Source organism: Polistes dominula, unplaced genomic scaffold (assembly GCF_049000335.1).
Source record: "Polistes dominula isolate Pdom_NZ unplaced genomic scaffold, Pdom_raw_medaka contig_80, whole genome shotgun sequence".
NCBI lineage: Eukaryota > Metazoa > Arthropoda > Insecta > Hymenoptera > Vespidae > Polistes > Polistes dominula.
Window position 1 is genome coordinate 1,715,842 of NW_028301111.1, and position 14,159 is coordinate 1,730,000.

At 24.1% G+C, this 14,159-nt stretch overlaps 1 protein-coding gene across 2 annotated transcripts; it reads right to left on the reverse strand.

Moving 5' to 3' along the window:
- Positions 1 to 201: 201 nt before the first annotated feature.
- LOC107071685 (twisted gastrulation protein homolog 1-A) lies at positions 202 to 12,181 on the reverse strand. 2 transcript variants are annotated; one of them, XM_015330888.2, is made up of 4 exons: positions 11,543 to 12,181; positions 2,486 to 2,741; positions 1,415 to 1,621; positions 202 to 1,032 (listed from the first exon to the last, which is right to left on the reverse strand). In XM_015330888.2, exons 1-4 carry the CDS (start codon positions 11,549 to 11,551, stop codon positions 725 to 727), a joined length of 780 nt encoding a protein of 259 aa, XP_015186374.1. In that variant the 5' UTR covers positions 11,552 to 12,181; the 3' UTR covers positions 202 to 724. The 2 variants fall into 2 exon arrangements, with proteins under 2 accessions (XP_015186374.1, XP_015186375.1); XM_015330889.2 differs by lacking the exon at positions 11,543 to 12,181 and adding an exon at positions 3,772 to 3,917.
- Positions 12,182 to 14,159: the final 1,978 nt, after the last annotated feature.

Consider the following 14,159-nt stretch of genomic DNA (forward strand, 5'->3'; position numbering starts at 1 on the left):
AATAATAATAATAGGTAAAACATACTATTTCGGATTATCAGATAAATTAATATTACACATCAAGATATTTCAATTGATTTATGATTATCTTTTCTTTGTATGTTGTTTATGTCGCTGCAGTCATGTACAGTGACGAATCATGAACATGTTTGACCATTAAACAATAAGATAGTGTTTTATTTAAACAAACAAAACAAAAAATGCATATTAAAAATTCATGCTTCTATTTTTTATTCGATAGTTGAAATATCAACGAATTTTGATTCTTAAAAATGGATGTCGTATTTCGTTGAATTAAATTAAAACAAGACATTAAAAAATTTATCTTAAAAAAATAATTTAAAAATAGGGGTAGGGGGTGGGGGTGGGGGTTTGGTAAATAAAATAGGACAAAAGACAATTTTCGTGAAATTCTTACACGCTAAAAAGATCACGTTAAAATACTTAAAATAAAATAATCTAGTTGTTTGTCATGGTTTAATTAAAATGTTCTGATCCTAGTGATAATTATTGGACACTAAGATAAGTTCCTTTAAAATAAGGATTAAACTTGTTATAAGTTTTCACATTTGTGAGATTAAATTTTATCATTGATCAAATACAATGATATTTATAGGAGATAATATTAATATTGATGAAAAAAAAATTGCACTTAAAAGCGAACTCCATTGTTTTTCGCATAGTTTGTACACATTATTCACTATATTAATATTTAAGATTTGAATTAATCCATATCATCTTCAACCGTATCGTCTTCGTCCTGACCAAAATCATCGTATTGTTCATTTAAATCATCCTCTTCTTTATCCAATGGACAATGGATACACCTGGATTCATTGATACCATAATTAATGCACGTATCACCAATACACTCACAACAACCATCGTGGAACCACCTATAACTGTTTGCACCCATACTTTGACAGGAAGCTCGACATTTGTTCCATGAGTTGCATTGTGCCATAAATACGACTGTACAATTTACTGTCATGATGTTTGGTTTTAAAGGATGCACAACTTCATCAGCAGTTTCTGTAAAACAACAAACACATATTTATATATATATATAGTATTATAGTGTATTTTTTTATAATTGTAATACTTGTGGTGGGGTTAAGGGTCTGGGGGTTTCTAGTTTTTAACACTAAACGTAACTAGTTGTAAAAAATTGTTATTTTGATCATGAATTTTTGGTTAATTAAAAATAATATATATAATATAATTTAATAAGAAATTATTTATCAGAAAAATAATAATTGACAATCAGTCATTTGTTGATTTAATTAATGTTAGTTAATGTTTCATGAAGTACGTTTAGTGTTTTAATTAAAATTGCAAATAGTTTTCGAGTATAATGGTATATTTAAATAAGAAGAATAGAAAATGATATTAATTTTATTAATTTTATACTTACGCATGTGATATTTGATTTCTTTATCTTGTTTTGGCGCAAACAAGGCCATGTCAAAATCGACTGGGAAGCTAAAGGTGAGCCAACGTCCGCGAGGATCCGGTTCTGCTGTGAGTGCTTGGAAGAGACCTGGTACCGGTTCGCTGAAATCTTCCACGTGGGATTTTTTGCTCAACGGGTTGTCCGTGATGTTCGGTTTTGGGCAGAGATCTTTGTTTTTTTTTTTGAAATAGAAAAAAACACAAAATTAACATAGGAAGAATTTTCAATCGTTGTATTATTATTATTATTGTTATTAGGATGAATCAAAAGTTTTTTTTGTACAGTTTTTGGTTAAAAATTAATTTTTATCAAAAGTACATTTTACAAAACAAAAAAATAAACAATTCAAATATGTTAGTTTGTAATGAGTAATATTTTTAGATTTTGTGTTGTTAGAGTGAACCAAAAAGTTCGTTTGTTTTTTATTATAGTTATTTGCAATTTGAATTATATTTCAATTTTGTTATCAGCAATGATATCAATGCTTTTAAATATTTTATGGGAAATTTAATTTAATAATATTTAAATAATATATAACACACGCACAATTTCAATATATAAAGATAGAAACAAATTTAATTAAATATCTGTTTTATTTAGATTATTGTTCTATTTTGTAATTTTGAAGTGTATGGTATATTTTTAGATAAAACTTATGTCGAGTCACACTCGACATAGTAGTTCAAATATTTCACTTGCATATAAAGTAATTTTATTGACTTTAAACAAAACATTGCACTATTTAAAACAATAAACAATAATAGTACGTACTTTTGATTGAATACTTTTGTACATTGCCAATTCATAGTATTAGTATTAGTATTTTATATTATTATGGTCAACCAAGAAGATGGTGCAGTTTTTTAAATGAACGTTTCACTTGCATATAAAGTAATTTTAATGATTTCAAAACAAACATTGCACTATTTGAAACAATAAACAATAAAAGTACGTACTTTTGATTCATCCTAACAGTTAAACGATCACATTTGATTTATATTTGTTTGTTTTTTGATTATTATAAAAACTTACCAACGCAAGAACAACATTCGTCGTATAAATAACTGAGACACGAGAAACACTCCTTGCAACAAGTACAGGTGACAAGATCACATTTGCAACTTTGCGTTAGCATGCATTTACTAACGACGCTAGCACAAATGGCTTCGTTACAGCCATCCGTGTAATTGATTTTAGTAACCAGAAGAAGAATTCCAATGATAAACATGGAGCTGATCATCATCGTCATCTTCATCATCGTCAGCTCGTTTCTGCACGTCATTGTGTTCTAAATAAAAACATTCGTTAATTAAATACATTATTTTACATTCATCTATATAAATGCATTATAAATCAATTGAAACTGTCAAACATGAACAAGAATAAGAACAATACTGGAAAACAATGAAAAGTTAAATGAAAAAGATTAATGATAAAGAAGAAATGTAATCCAATTTGTATTACATTTTTTAACGTTTCAAAAGATGATGAACAAAAATCAAAACAAAAATGAAATTAGAAAGAAAAGAAATGTTAAATGAAAAGATAAAGAATAAGACACCAGTTTGTATTATATTTTTTAAAGTTTTGAAAGATTATGAACAAAACACACGTTTATGAACAAAACACACATTGATGGATAAAACTAAAAACAAAATTGGAAAGCTAACAAATGTTAAATAAAAGGATCAAGAATAAGACATCAGTTTGTATTATATTTTTTAAAGTTTTGAAAGATGATGAACAAAACACACGTTGATGAACAAAAATAAAAAGAAAACGAAAAACAAAACTGGAAAGTAAACAAATGTTAAATGAATGTATAAAGAATAAGACACCAGTTAGTATATTTTTCAAAGTTTTGAAAGATGATGAACAAAACACACGTTGATGAACAAAAATAAAAAGAAAACTAAAAACAAAATTGGAAAGCTAACAAATGTTAAATAAAAGTATAAAAAATAAGACACCAACTTTGAAAAATATTCAAAGTTTTGAAAGATTATGAAGAAAACACACATTGATGAACAACACACACGTTGATAAACAGAAATAAAATTAAAAATAGAACTGGAAAGTAAAGAAATGTTAAATAAAAGGATAAAGAATAAGATCCATCAGTTAGAATGATATTTTTCAACGTTTTGAAAAGACGAAACACGTTGATTACGACGATAAGGCTCGATTAAGATTATTAAGAATATTCATGAACATGAGTCAGTACATTATAATGTGAGAAAGGGAAAGAGATATACGTGTTAACGAAAAGAACGAAAATTTCAGTTCAATTTAGGATATATATATACATATATACATACACTGTTGAATTATATTTCGTCTTAAACCTTTTACTTCTTTGGTTGCTTTCGTTGTTTTCTCAACTTTCATAAGAGAAATAGATATCATTTATATGTTTATGATATATCATAAACATTCAAAGTTATTAATATTAGATTTATGGAGATTTCGTTTATTATATTTTTGTAAAAATGTATGAATATTGTTTGAATGTAGAAGTGGATTTTAAATATTTCTTATTATGGTATTAAAATATTTCTAATTATGGTATTAAATGTTATCAAAATATTTTTATTTATGATATTAAAATATTTCTTATTATGGTATTAATTTATATGGTATATATTTTAAAAGAATAAAAAATAATATTTAAGTTTTATTTATTTATATATATATATATATAATATTGAATATATGTAACCAAAAAATATTTGAAATTACTCAAATTAATATCAGTTTGTAAATCTAACGTTAAATTAATATTACGATTGTATTATTTATTTATGTAATCAAAATTTATAGATAATTTGTTTATTTTTATTTTTATATATTTTTAATAATATTTGTTTATTTTATTTATATTTTTTGTAAAAATTTACGAATATTGTTTCAATGAAGAAGTTTGCTTTATAAACATTTCTGATTTGGTATTAAAAATTAAGATATATTTTAAAAGAATAAAAAATAATATAGAAGTTTTATTTATTTATAAACATGTATATAGTATATATATATATATATATATATATATATATATATATATATATATATATATATATATATGTAGCCAAAAAAAATTTGAAATTAGTCAAATTAATATCAGTTTGTAAATCTAACGTTAAGATTAATATTATAATTGTATTATTTATTTACTTCAACAGAATTTAATGTGGGGTTAAATTGTCATAATAATATCATCGTGTTTAATATTATATTTAATTTACAATTTATATTAACAGTTGATAATTTGTTTTTCTATTAAAGTAAATTAATTATTTTGTTTATATTGTTTTTCTTTTTTTTTCATCGTATGAGAGATACGATTTGTTGAACAGTTTAATTTGAATTTTATTGAACCAGTTTTAATTTGAATGTTTCATTTAAAATTAAATTAATATATCAGTATATTGTAAAACTTGATCAATATTTTAAATTTACTTTTACAAATTGTTTACACTTTATTAAATATTATATTTTTCTTTATTATAAAACACTATCAATTATTGTTTAATCTTTTCGTTTAGTTTTAAATCACTTTGATTCATTTGATTTAACAGTTTCAATTGAAATGAAGTATTTCAGTATAATTAAACTTAATTATTATTTAAATTCAGTTTAAAAATTGTTAGAATTTATTGTTTATTTATTATAAAACATTACCCATTATTATTTAATCTTTTTTATTTGTTTTTAAATCACCATGTTTCATTTGATTTAACAGTTTCAATTTAAATGAAGTATCGGTACAATTAAACTGTATCATTATTTGAATTCAGTTCAAAAATTGTTTACACTTGATCATTCTAATAATAATAATAATAATAAGAATAATAATAGAAAATATTAACGAAAAATAAGTATGAATCAATATAAAAAGATAAAAAGATTGTATTTAAAACTTGTAACACGTTAAAATCCAAATGCAAGATAACAATTACGTTGAATACAGTTGTATCTTTTCTAAGGTGTTAATTAAATATCTATTTATATCATATACAACCACACACTATGATTACAACAAGGTGACTAATGTGTCACCAACTTATAAACCAATATATACAGACACACACACATTCACACATCAACATATATATATATATATATATAGATTTATACTTACAAATCTATACAGTAATGTGTTATTACATTGACGACGTAACTTCATTATTTTTTTTTTTTTTTAAACCAAACTAACTAGAAAACAAACAAACAAACAAACTGAAACGAAACGAAACGAAACGAAACGAAATGAAACGAATTGATGTTCAAAATGTGTTTTCTTTTTTTTTTATATATATTAATTTAAAATTAAAATTAAACATAAATTAAAAAAAAAAAAAAAAAAAGAAATGAGAAGAAATTTGTGAAAAAAAAGAACTTTTGACGTTTCTATTTTTTGTTTTCCCCATGAACGCGTAGCCCGGAAGACTTTAACGGGACGACTAACAGGACACAGGCATTTACCTCACCTTTTGAAACCTTCAAACCTGAGAGATATATCCCCACTTCGATTCCGAAAAGTAGAAGAAGAAAAAAAAAGAGAAAAAAGAAAAGGAAAGGTTCTAACCCATAAACGGAGAAAAGACACCCATGGTGTCGCACAATTCAATGAAGTGGACTATGTTTTTAACTGAGTGCCTTTCAAACCTATTTTAAAAAGATTTTTCTTTTATGTTAACCGCTTATCTAACATCTAATCTATGGTTATCGTATTAGTCTATTTCTTTTTATTTTTTTTTTACTCTCTCTCTCTCTCTCTCTCTCTTTCTCTCTCTTCCTCCCTTTTACTCAGTTACCTTTCAGAGGGATGAAATCATCCCAATTTTTTAAAGGGAAGAATAAAAGGGATTCCACAAGAGTTGTATAACACAAACATTTATTGGATTACTAATTTTCATATTCGTGTTAATGTTTGATTTATTATTTGTTAAGAAAGTAATTAGATTATATTGATTAATTGATTTTTTGTATTGTTTATATTTTATTATTTATATTAATTATTATAAATGATATATAGAGTTGGTTTTTAATTATTATATTATTTATTGAGTATAATTATAATTATAATATAAATAATATAATTATAATATATATAATTATAATAATGGTATATTTATAATTATTATTTAATATTTAATATTATTTAATAATATTAATTGGTTTTCAATTATTAATATAATTTATTTTTTATATATTAAATATAATAATATTAAAATATTATTTTTTTTAATATTGTTTTAATTTTGTTTAATATTGTTTAAATTTGTTTCAAATTTTGTGAAATTAATAATGAAATTTAAATTTGTTTCAATTTTCTTTTTTAACCATTGCTTACCACTCTTCCTAGAGGAACACGCTTACCACACCCGGGTCTTTTGGACCCGGGTGAGAAAAATTGTTATAAAACAAAAACTATTGCATAGATTTACTTCAACATTTTTTTTGACACTTCTTTAATACTTACTTAAAAATATTATATAGGTTTTATAGCTTTAAATTAAATTTAAATATGTTGAAAAAATTATCAAAGTTGAACAATTGAGAAAAATGACTGAAGTTGCAAAAAAAGGTCTGGGTCCCTTGGACCCAAGTGTGGTAAGCGTGGTAAAGAAGGTTAATATTCATAAATTTGTTTTTATTATTTTATCTTCCTTTCTTATCAACATACAAACAAACGAAATATTATAATAATATAATGGTATAATACAAATATAAAGTAATTATTAATTTATTAATTAAATTATTAAATTAATAATTACAATGATATTTAGTTGGTTATTATTTTAGAAAAATTTTTATATCATTTTATATTACTTATTTTTATTATTTTATTTTGTTAATCAACACACATTTGATAATAATTAAATTGTATTTAATTTAAAACGATAAATTAACGACAATATAAAGATATAATAATTATTATTTAAACAAAATACAATATTATTCGTATTTCAATATTATTTTATATTTTCTCATCAACACACGCACACAAACGTTAGATATAATTTTTAATAAACAATTAAAAATTAATTTCTTAAATTAAAACATTTAAAAGAAAAATAAACAAAAAAATTGAATCAAAATGAAACGTTCATGTTAAAAGATTTCGTTAAATAATGTTGTAAATAATTATTCGTTAATTTTACTTAGATCAAAATGTTTCTAATACGTTTTATAGAAATTCCATTAGTATGTTAACTAACATAATCATAAACTATGTTTGTCCGTCATCGTTCATGGACAGAACTTGCGTACTTGTTAAGAGAGCCTCGCCTTGTTCTGGCCTGAGGCGATGAAATAACTTCAATAACAAACACCAATCTACTACTACTACTACTACTACTAATACTACTACTTTATTGAAAGAAAGGCAACAGGTATAATAAAGGTAGGTAGATAGATAGTGGTGGTAGTAGTGTATACCTAACGTGATACCCACCTGATGCGAATAAACGAAAGGGGAACGATCTCAATTGAATTATTCAATCCAATGTTCAATTTTAATACCAATACCAATTTTTTTTTATACAAGGTTTTAAATATATATATATTTATTTATTTATGTGTGTATTTTAATATTTAATTAAATTGAATATTAATTAGTAGGATAATGTTGTTTATCATTAATTTTAATTACTATTTTTGATTTGTGTGTAAATAATATGTGTGTATATGTTGTAATATTTATTTTGTAATTTGATTATTGAATTTATATTGAATTATTTGAATAGCATTTATTTTTCATTTGAATATTTATATTATAGTAATATTTATTTATTCCTAATAGGTTATGTTATAAATCAAGTTTTTTAATTTTATTTTATAATAGTATATATTATATTATATATTTTACAGTTTAATATATATATATATATATAATAAATATTAATTAATAGGAAAACATTGTTCATCAGTACTTAAACTATAAAAAGTATATATTGCAAGATATATAATTAAAAAAAATGAATAATTATTTGATAATCATTTGAATATTGTTCATTTCATTGAAATATTTATTTAATATATTTATTTATTCATAATTGATTATATTATGTTTACTGGACATTTATTTAGAGTTGCATTGATTTTATCAAATGATATATTAAATAAATATATAAATAGTTTGAATTTTTGTTTAAATATTTGTCTTTCATATAATTAAGTCTTGATATATATAATATTAAAAAAAAATATTAGAAATACTGAAACCAATGTAATTTAATTAAAAGAAAGATGAAAAGTTTAAGATAAAATAAAATGTCTAAATATGTTGAGATATATTTGTCGATACAACTTGAACGATAAATCGAAGTTAACACGATTGAGAAATCTTGTTCACGCTTTAACAATTTATCTGATCTTTTAATACAGTGCGCATTTGATTAGATACAACACACATACATACATATATATATATTGAGTGATTGCAAAAGTTCGTGTACGATTTTCATAGATACATTCAATCTTGCATTATTTATTTGTTAATATATGCAAAAATCATTTTTGATTGTATTTATATTTATTTTATAATTATATTATTATTTAACAATTATTTAAATTCGTTGTTAATCAGAATAACTTTGAAAAATGAAAACAAGCATTTTTAATAATTAATTAATTCAATTATGTTATAATTATATTAATTAATTTAATAATTAATTAATGAGTATTAAACAAGAATTTTATTAAAGATTATATTTAAAGAAGGAAAGATTGTTTAAATATGATTTAATTTATTCATTAAAAATTATTTATTATAAATATATTCAATAGAATTTAGATAACATTTAAAGAAACAAAGTTTATTTAATTATAATGAACCTGTTAATTATTCAAAACAAAACAAAGAATAAAAAGTAACTATATTTTCATCGTCTTTTGTTATTATACTATTATACTAGGAAACTACGCAAGAAATAAACAATCAAAGACGTAATACTGTTTTAAAAAAAGTTAAACAAAAAAAAAACTTGAAAATGACTTAATCGATTTCGAAATGATGAACTTGATCTTCTGAAAGATCTAAACTTTGAACTGAATGACCTAAAGATATTGATAATAACTATGAATATACGTAATTTACTGTATAATAATTCTACGCAATTATTATAGAATAAATTGTTGAGTAATCAAATGTTGACAACTTTATTGCATTTCGTCATTTCAAATTAATGATAAAACTTTGTATGTATTTGTTTATTATATACACATTGAACTATTGCAATCATTTTCTTATATGTTCATACACATTCATATATACATATATATATGAGCAATTTATTTTGAAACTGATCTAACATTATGTTCTTTTTTTCTGGTAAAGTGATTTCATACAGCAGCTAATTTCAGGTAGTAAATGATACCAGGTAATACATGCTACCAAGTAGTACAGTTAATTAACAAAAGAACTCAGTAAATAGTTTAAACAATTTAGGAAAAATCTATCTATATATATGAGACAGTTATTTTGAGAGTGTTCTAACTCAACTTTCTTGTTCTTTTGCAAAATATTTTTATAAAACAATTAATTGCAGGTACTACATGCTACCAAATAGTACAATTAATTAAAAAACAATTGGACAAATGATTTTTAACAATTTATAAAAAATATTTTTACATATATGAATTGTTTATTTTGAAACTGAATTAGTTTCATTCACTTTTTTCTACAAAATGAATTTATAAAACAGCTAATTTCAGGTAGTACATGGTACCAAGTATTATATGCAACCAGGTAGTACAGGTTATTAATAAATAACTGGATAAATGATTTTAAACAACTTAGAACATATATATGAGTTGTTTATTTTGAAATTGACCTAACTTCACTCTCTTATTTCCCTCCAAAATGATTTTATACAGCAGTAAACTTCAGTTAGCACATGTTACCAGTTATTACATGTTATCAAATAGTACAGTAAACTAATAAACAACTGGATATATGATTTTAAACAACTTAGAAAATATAAATGAGGAATTTACTTTGAAATTGACCTAACACAACTTTCTTTTTTTCACCCCAAATAATTGTATACCACAGCAAACTTCAGATAGTACAAATTACTAGGTAATACATGCTACCAAGTAATAAAGTTAACTAACCAACAATTATTGAGCTAATTGATTTAAATAATTTAGAAGATATATATACTTATATATGAGTTGTTTATATTGAAACTGACCTAATACAACTTTCTAATTTTCTATAAAATGATTGTATATGACAGCAAACTTCACTTAGCACATGTTACCAGGTAATACACATTACCAAATAGTACAGTAAACCAATAAACAACTAAACAAATGATTTTAAACAAGTTAGAAACTATATATGAGCAATTTACTTTGAAATTGACCTAACACTACTTTCTAATATTCTTTAAAATGATTTTATATGATAGCAAACTTCAGTTTACACATGTTACCAGCTAGTACAAGTTACCAGATAGTACAGTAAACCAATATACAACTAAACAAATGGATTTTAAATAACTTAGACAATAAATACGAGTAATTTATTTTGAAATTGACCTAACACTACTTTTTAATTTCCTTTAAAATGATTTTAAATCATAGCAAACTTCAGTTGGCACATGTTACCAGCTATTACACGTTACCAAATAGTACAGTAAACTAATAAACAACTAAACAAATAATTTTAAACAATTTAAAAACTATATATGAGCAATTAACTTTGAAATTGACCTAACTTCACTTTCTTATTTCCCTCCAAAATGATTTTATACAACAGCAAACTTCAGTTAGCACATGTTACCAGGTAATACACGTTACCAAATACTACTGTAAACCAACAAACAACTGCACAAATAATTTTAAACAATGTAGAAACTTTATATGAGCAATTTTTTTTATGAAACTGACCTAAAATCACTTTTTTATTTTCTATAAAATGATTTGATATGACATCAAACTTCAGATAGTGTACACTGTTACCAGATATTATAGTAATCCAACCAACTGGAAAAATGATTTGAAACAACTTTGAAAATAAACGACTCACATATGTATATGTATATGTGTTTGTGTGTATATATGCGTATCGATATTTACCTTGCACATCGATCAGCGTATTTCCAATGAACAGGAGCACGCCTCGTACCAGTTACCTACGCGTGAGAAACTATTTTAAGAGCGCGTAACCGGTTCGCGTTGCGACTGGTACGTCGAAACATTTCCTTCGTCGTGAGGTGCGTCGTCTTGACTGTTGAAACTCATGTCTCTACTAAGAAACTCGAAGAAGAAGAAGAAGAAGAAAAGGAAGAGGAAGAAGAAGAAGAAGAAGTGGTTCCTTAATGGAGGACACTACCAACTGGGACCAGGTGAGAATCCTTCGATTCAACGTTTCTACTTTTTCATATCAAACAATTTCCTATTGAAAAAAATAAACAAAAAATAGAAAGAAGAAGAAGAAACAATTTTTAATTATTGTTTGTGTTTTTTTTTATAAAAATGATATTTAGGAATGTTTAATTATTTATTTATTAATGCTAGTATTTATGTGTTACTAGTATCTGTTAGTTTTGTTAATTTAATATTGCAATATTGGAAGATCTTTTTATTTTTTATTTTCAATGAAAAATTAATCTTTTATTTTATCCTTTTTTTAATAAAAAAATACTTAAAAATGTTTACTTATTTAATTATTAATACTTATATATACTAACATTTGCTAGTTACTAGTATTTGCTAGTTTTGTTAATATAATATTGCAATAACTTTTTATTTGTTCTTTGTAAATTATATTTCTTTTTTTTAAATAAAAAATTAATCTTTTATTTTATTTTATTTTTGCAAAACGATACTTAAAAAATGTATACTTATTTACTTAGTATTTATCTTACTAGTATGTTGTTTAGTATTTTACTAGTATTTTTGTTAGTTTTCTTCATATAATATTGCAATATTGCAATTTCTTTTTACTTTTTCTTTGTAAATTATATTTCTTCTTCTTTCAAATGAACAATTAATCTTTTTGTTTATTTAATAACTTTAATTTAAACTTTATTCAACCATTGGATTAATAAACACCGTTACGACACTTAAACTTCACGATGTTATGTGTTTTCAACACACGTATTGAATGTTCGCGTTCGTTCGGAAAAATACATGAGTGAGTGAGTGATAGTGCTTGATGATTATAATGGTGGTGGTTATGGTGAACGGAAATAACAACGAAATAAAACCAAAAATAAAAACAAAATAAAATAAAATAATAATTAACAAACAAAACAAAACAAAAACAGAAGAAAAAGAACAAAACAATTTGTGAAAAATATTTGTTCGCAATCAAATTGTATAAAAACAAAAATCCTAAAGTTTCATGTCCCAGTGGTGGGGGTAAGAAATTCAAAAATAAAACGATTTATTTAATTGGACGACAGAGGGTGAAAAAGGTGGTGGTGCTGGAGGTGGAGGAGGAAGACACTGAGGTCTTTTTGACCTCACAAAAAAAAGTTTCTTGAATAAAAAAAATCACACTTTTTCTTTTTCTTTTGTTTATATATAAATATAAATAAACAACAACAACAAAATAAAACAAATTTTCCTACTGCACGCCGATATTATTCTTAGCAAGTGTGACGAATCGAAGAACGGTTCTCATTGGACTGAATTAAGGAAGAGCGTGGACCGTGAGGAACCGCCGCCGTGGCAAAACCAGGAGGAGGAAGAGGAGGAGGAGGTTGAGGTTGAGGTGGAGGTGGAGGAGGAGGAGGAGGAGGAGGAGGAGGAGGAGGAGGAGGAGGAAAAGGAGGTGGTGGATAATGGTGGTGGTGGTGGTAACGATGAGAGTAGTTGAAAGGAGTGGAATGGAGTAGAAAAAAAAAGAAACAAAATAAAAAAAATCAACGAAAGGGGAAAAAGAGATAGAAATATACACTTACACGTAAACACATATATATACATGTATATATATTTATGTATATATGTTTAAACGGATACATATAAAGTGTGTGAGAGAGAGAGAGAGTTGGGTAGGTTGGGGACTATCAACTCCTGCACGAAGGAGACTGGTTTTTGATTTTTTCTTAACTTTTTGTTTTACCTGTTTCTCTCCTGGTTTGCCTTTAACCAATCCCCACCATCTTTTCTATCTTTTTATATATATGTGTGTGTGTGTATCTTTCTCTTTTTCTTTAACTACTTTTCTATCTTCTTCTATTACTATTTCGCGTTTCACCTTATATGAGAAACGTTGTAACGGTGTGTAAGTATTTTTTTTTTAATTTTTTTTTATCTCGTTTTGTAGTCTTCTCTTTAGAAAGATTCTCATCGTAGGTTAAAATTTCTTTTTTTTTTTGGTGAGGAAATAAAAAAAAAGAAATGAGAAAAAGAATAAAATGAAATTAGAATTTATTTTCGTATTTTTTTTTTTTTTTTTTTTTTTTTTTGAATGGAGTAATTTTATTTTTGGGTTTTTTATTTTATATTTTTTGTGAGGAAATAAAAAAAAATGAAAAGGGGGAAATGAAATAAAATGAAAACTAAAAAAACAAAAAATTAAAACTACAATTTATTTTCGTATTTGTTTTTAAATTTCAATTGAAATAATTTTGTTTTCATTTTGATTTGTAGATTTTTTGTTTTTTATTTTATTACATTTTTGGACAATGGGGTTTGGATTGGGGTTTGAAAAGAAATTTGTTATTCATTTTACGTTTGTTTTATA

Excerpts from the sequence above, each read along its gene's own strand:
- LOC107071685 (XM_015330888.2), bottom strand. Across the intron at positions 1,622-2,485 it reads CGAATGTTGTTCTTGCGTTG|ATCTCTGCCCAAAACCGAAC; the intron begins GTAAGTTTTTAT and ends AAAAAAACAAAG. Across the intron at positions 1,033-1,414 it reads AGAAATCAAATATCACATGC|AAACTGCTGATGAAGTTGTG; the intron begins GTAAGTATAAAA and ends GTTGTTTTACAG.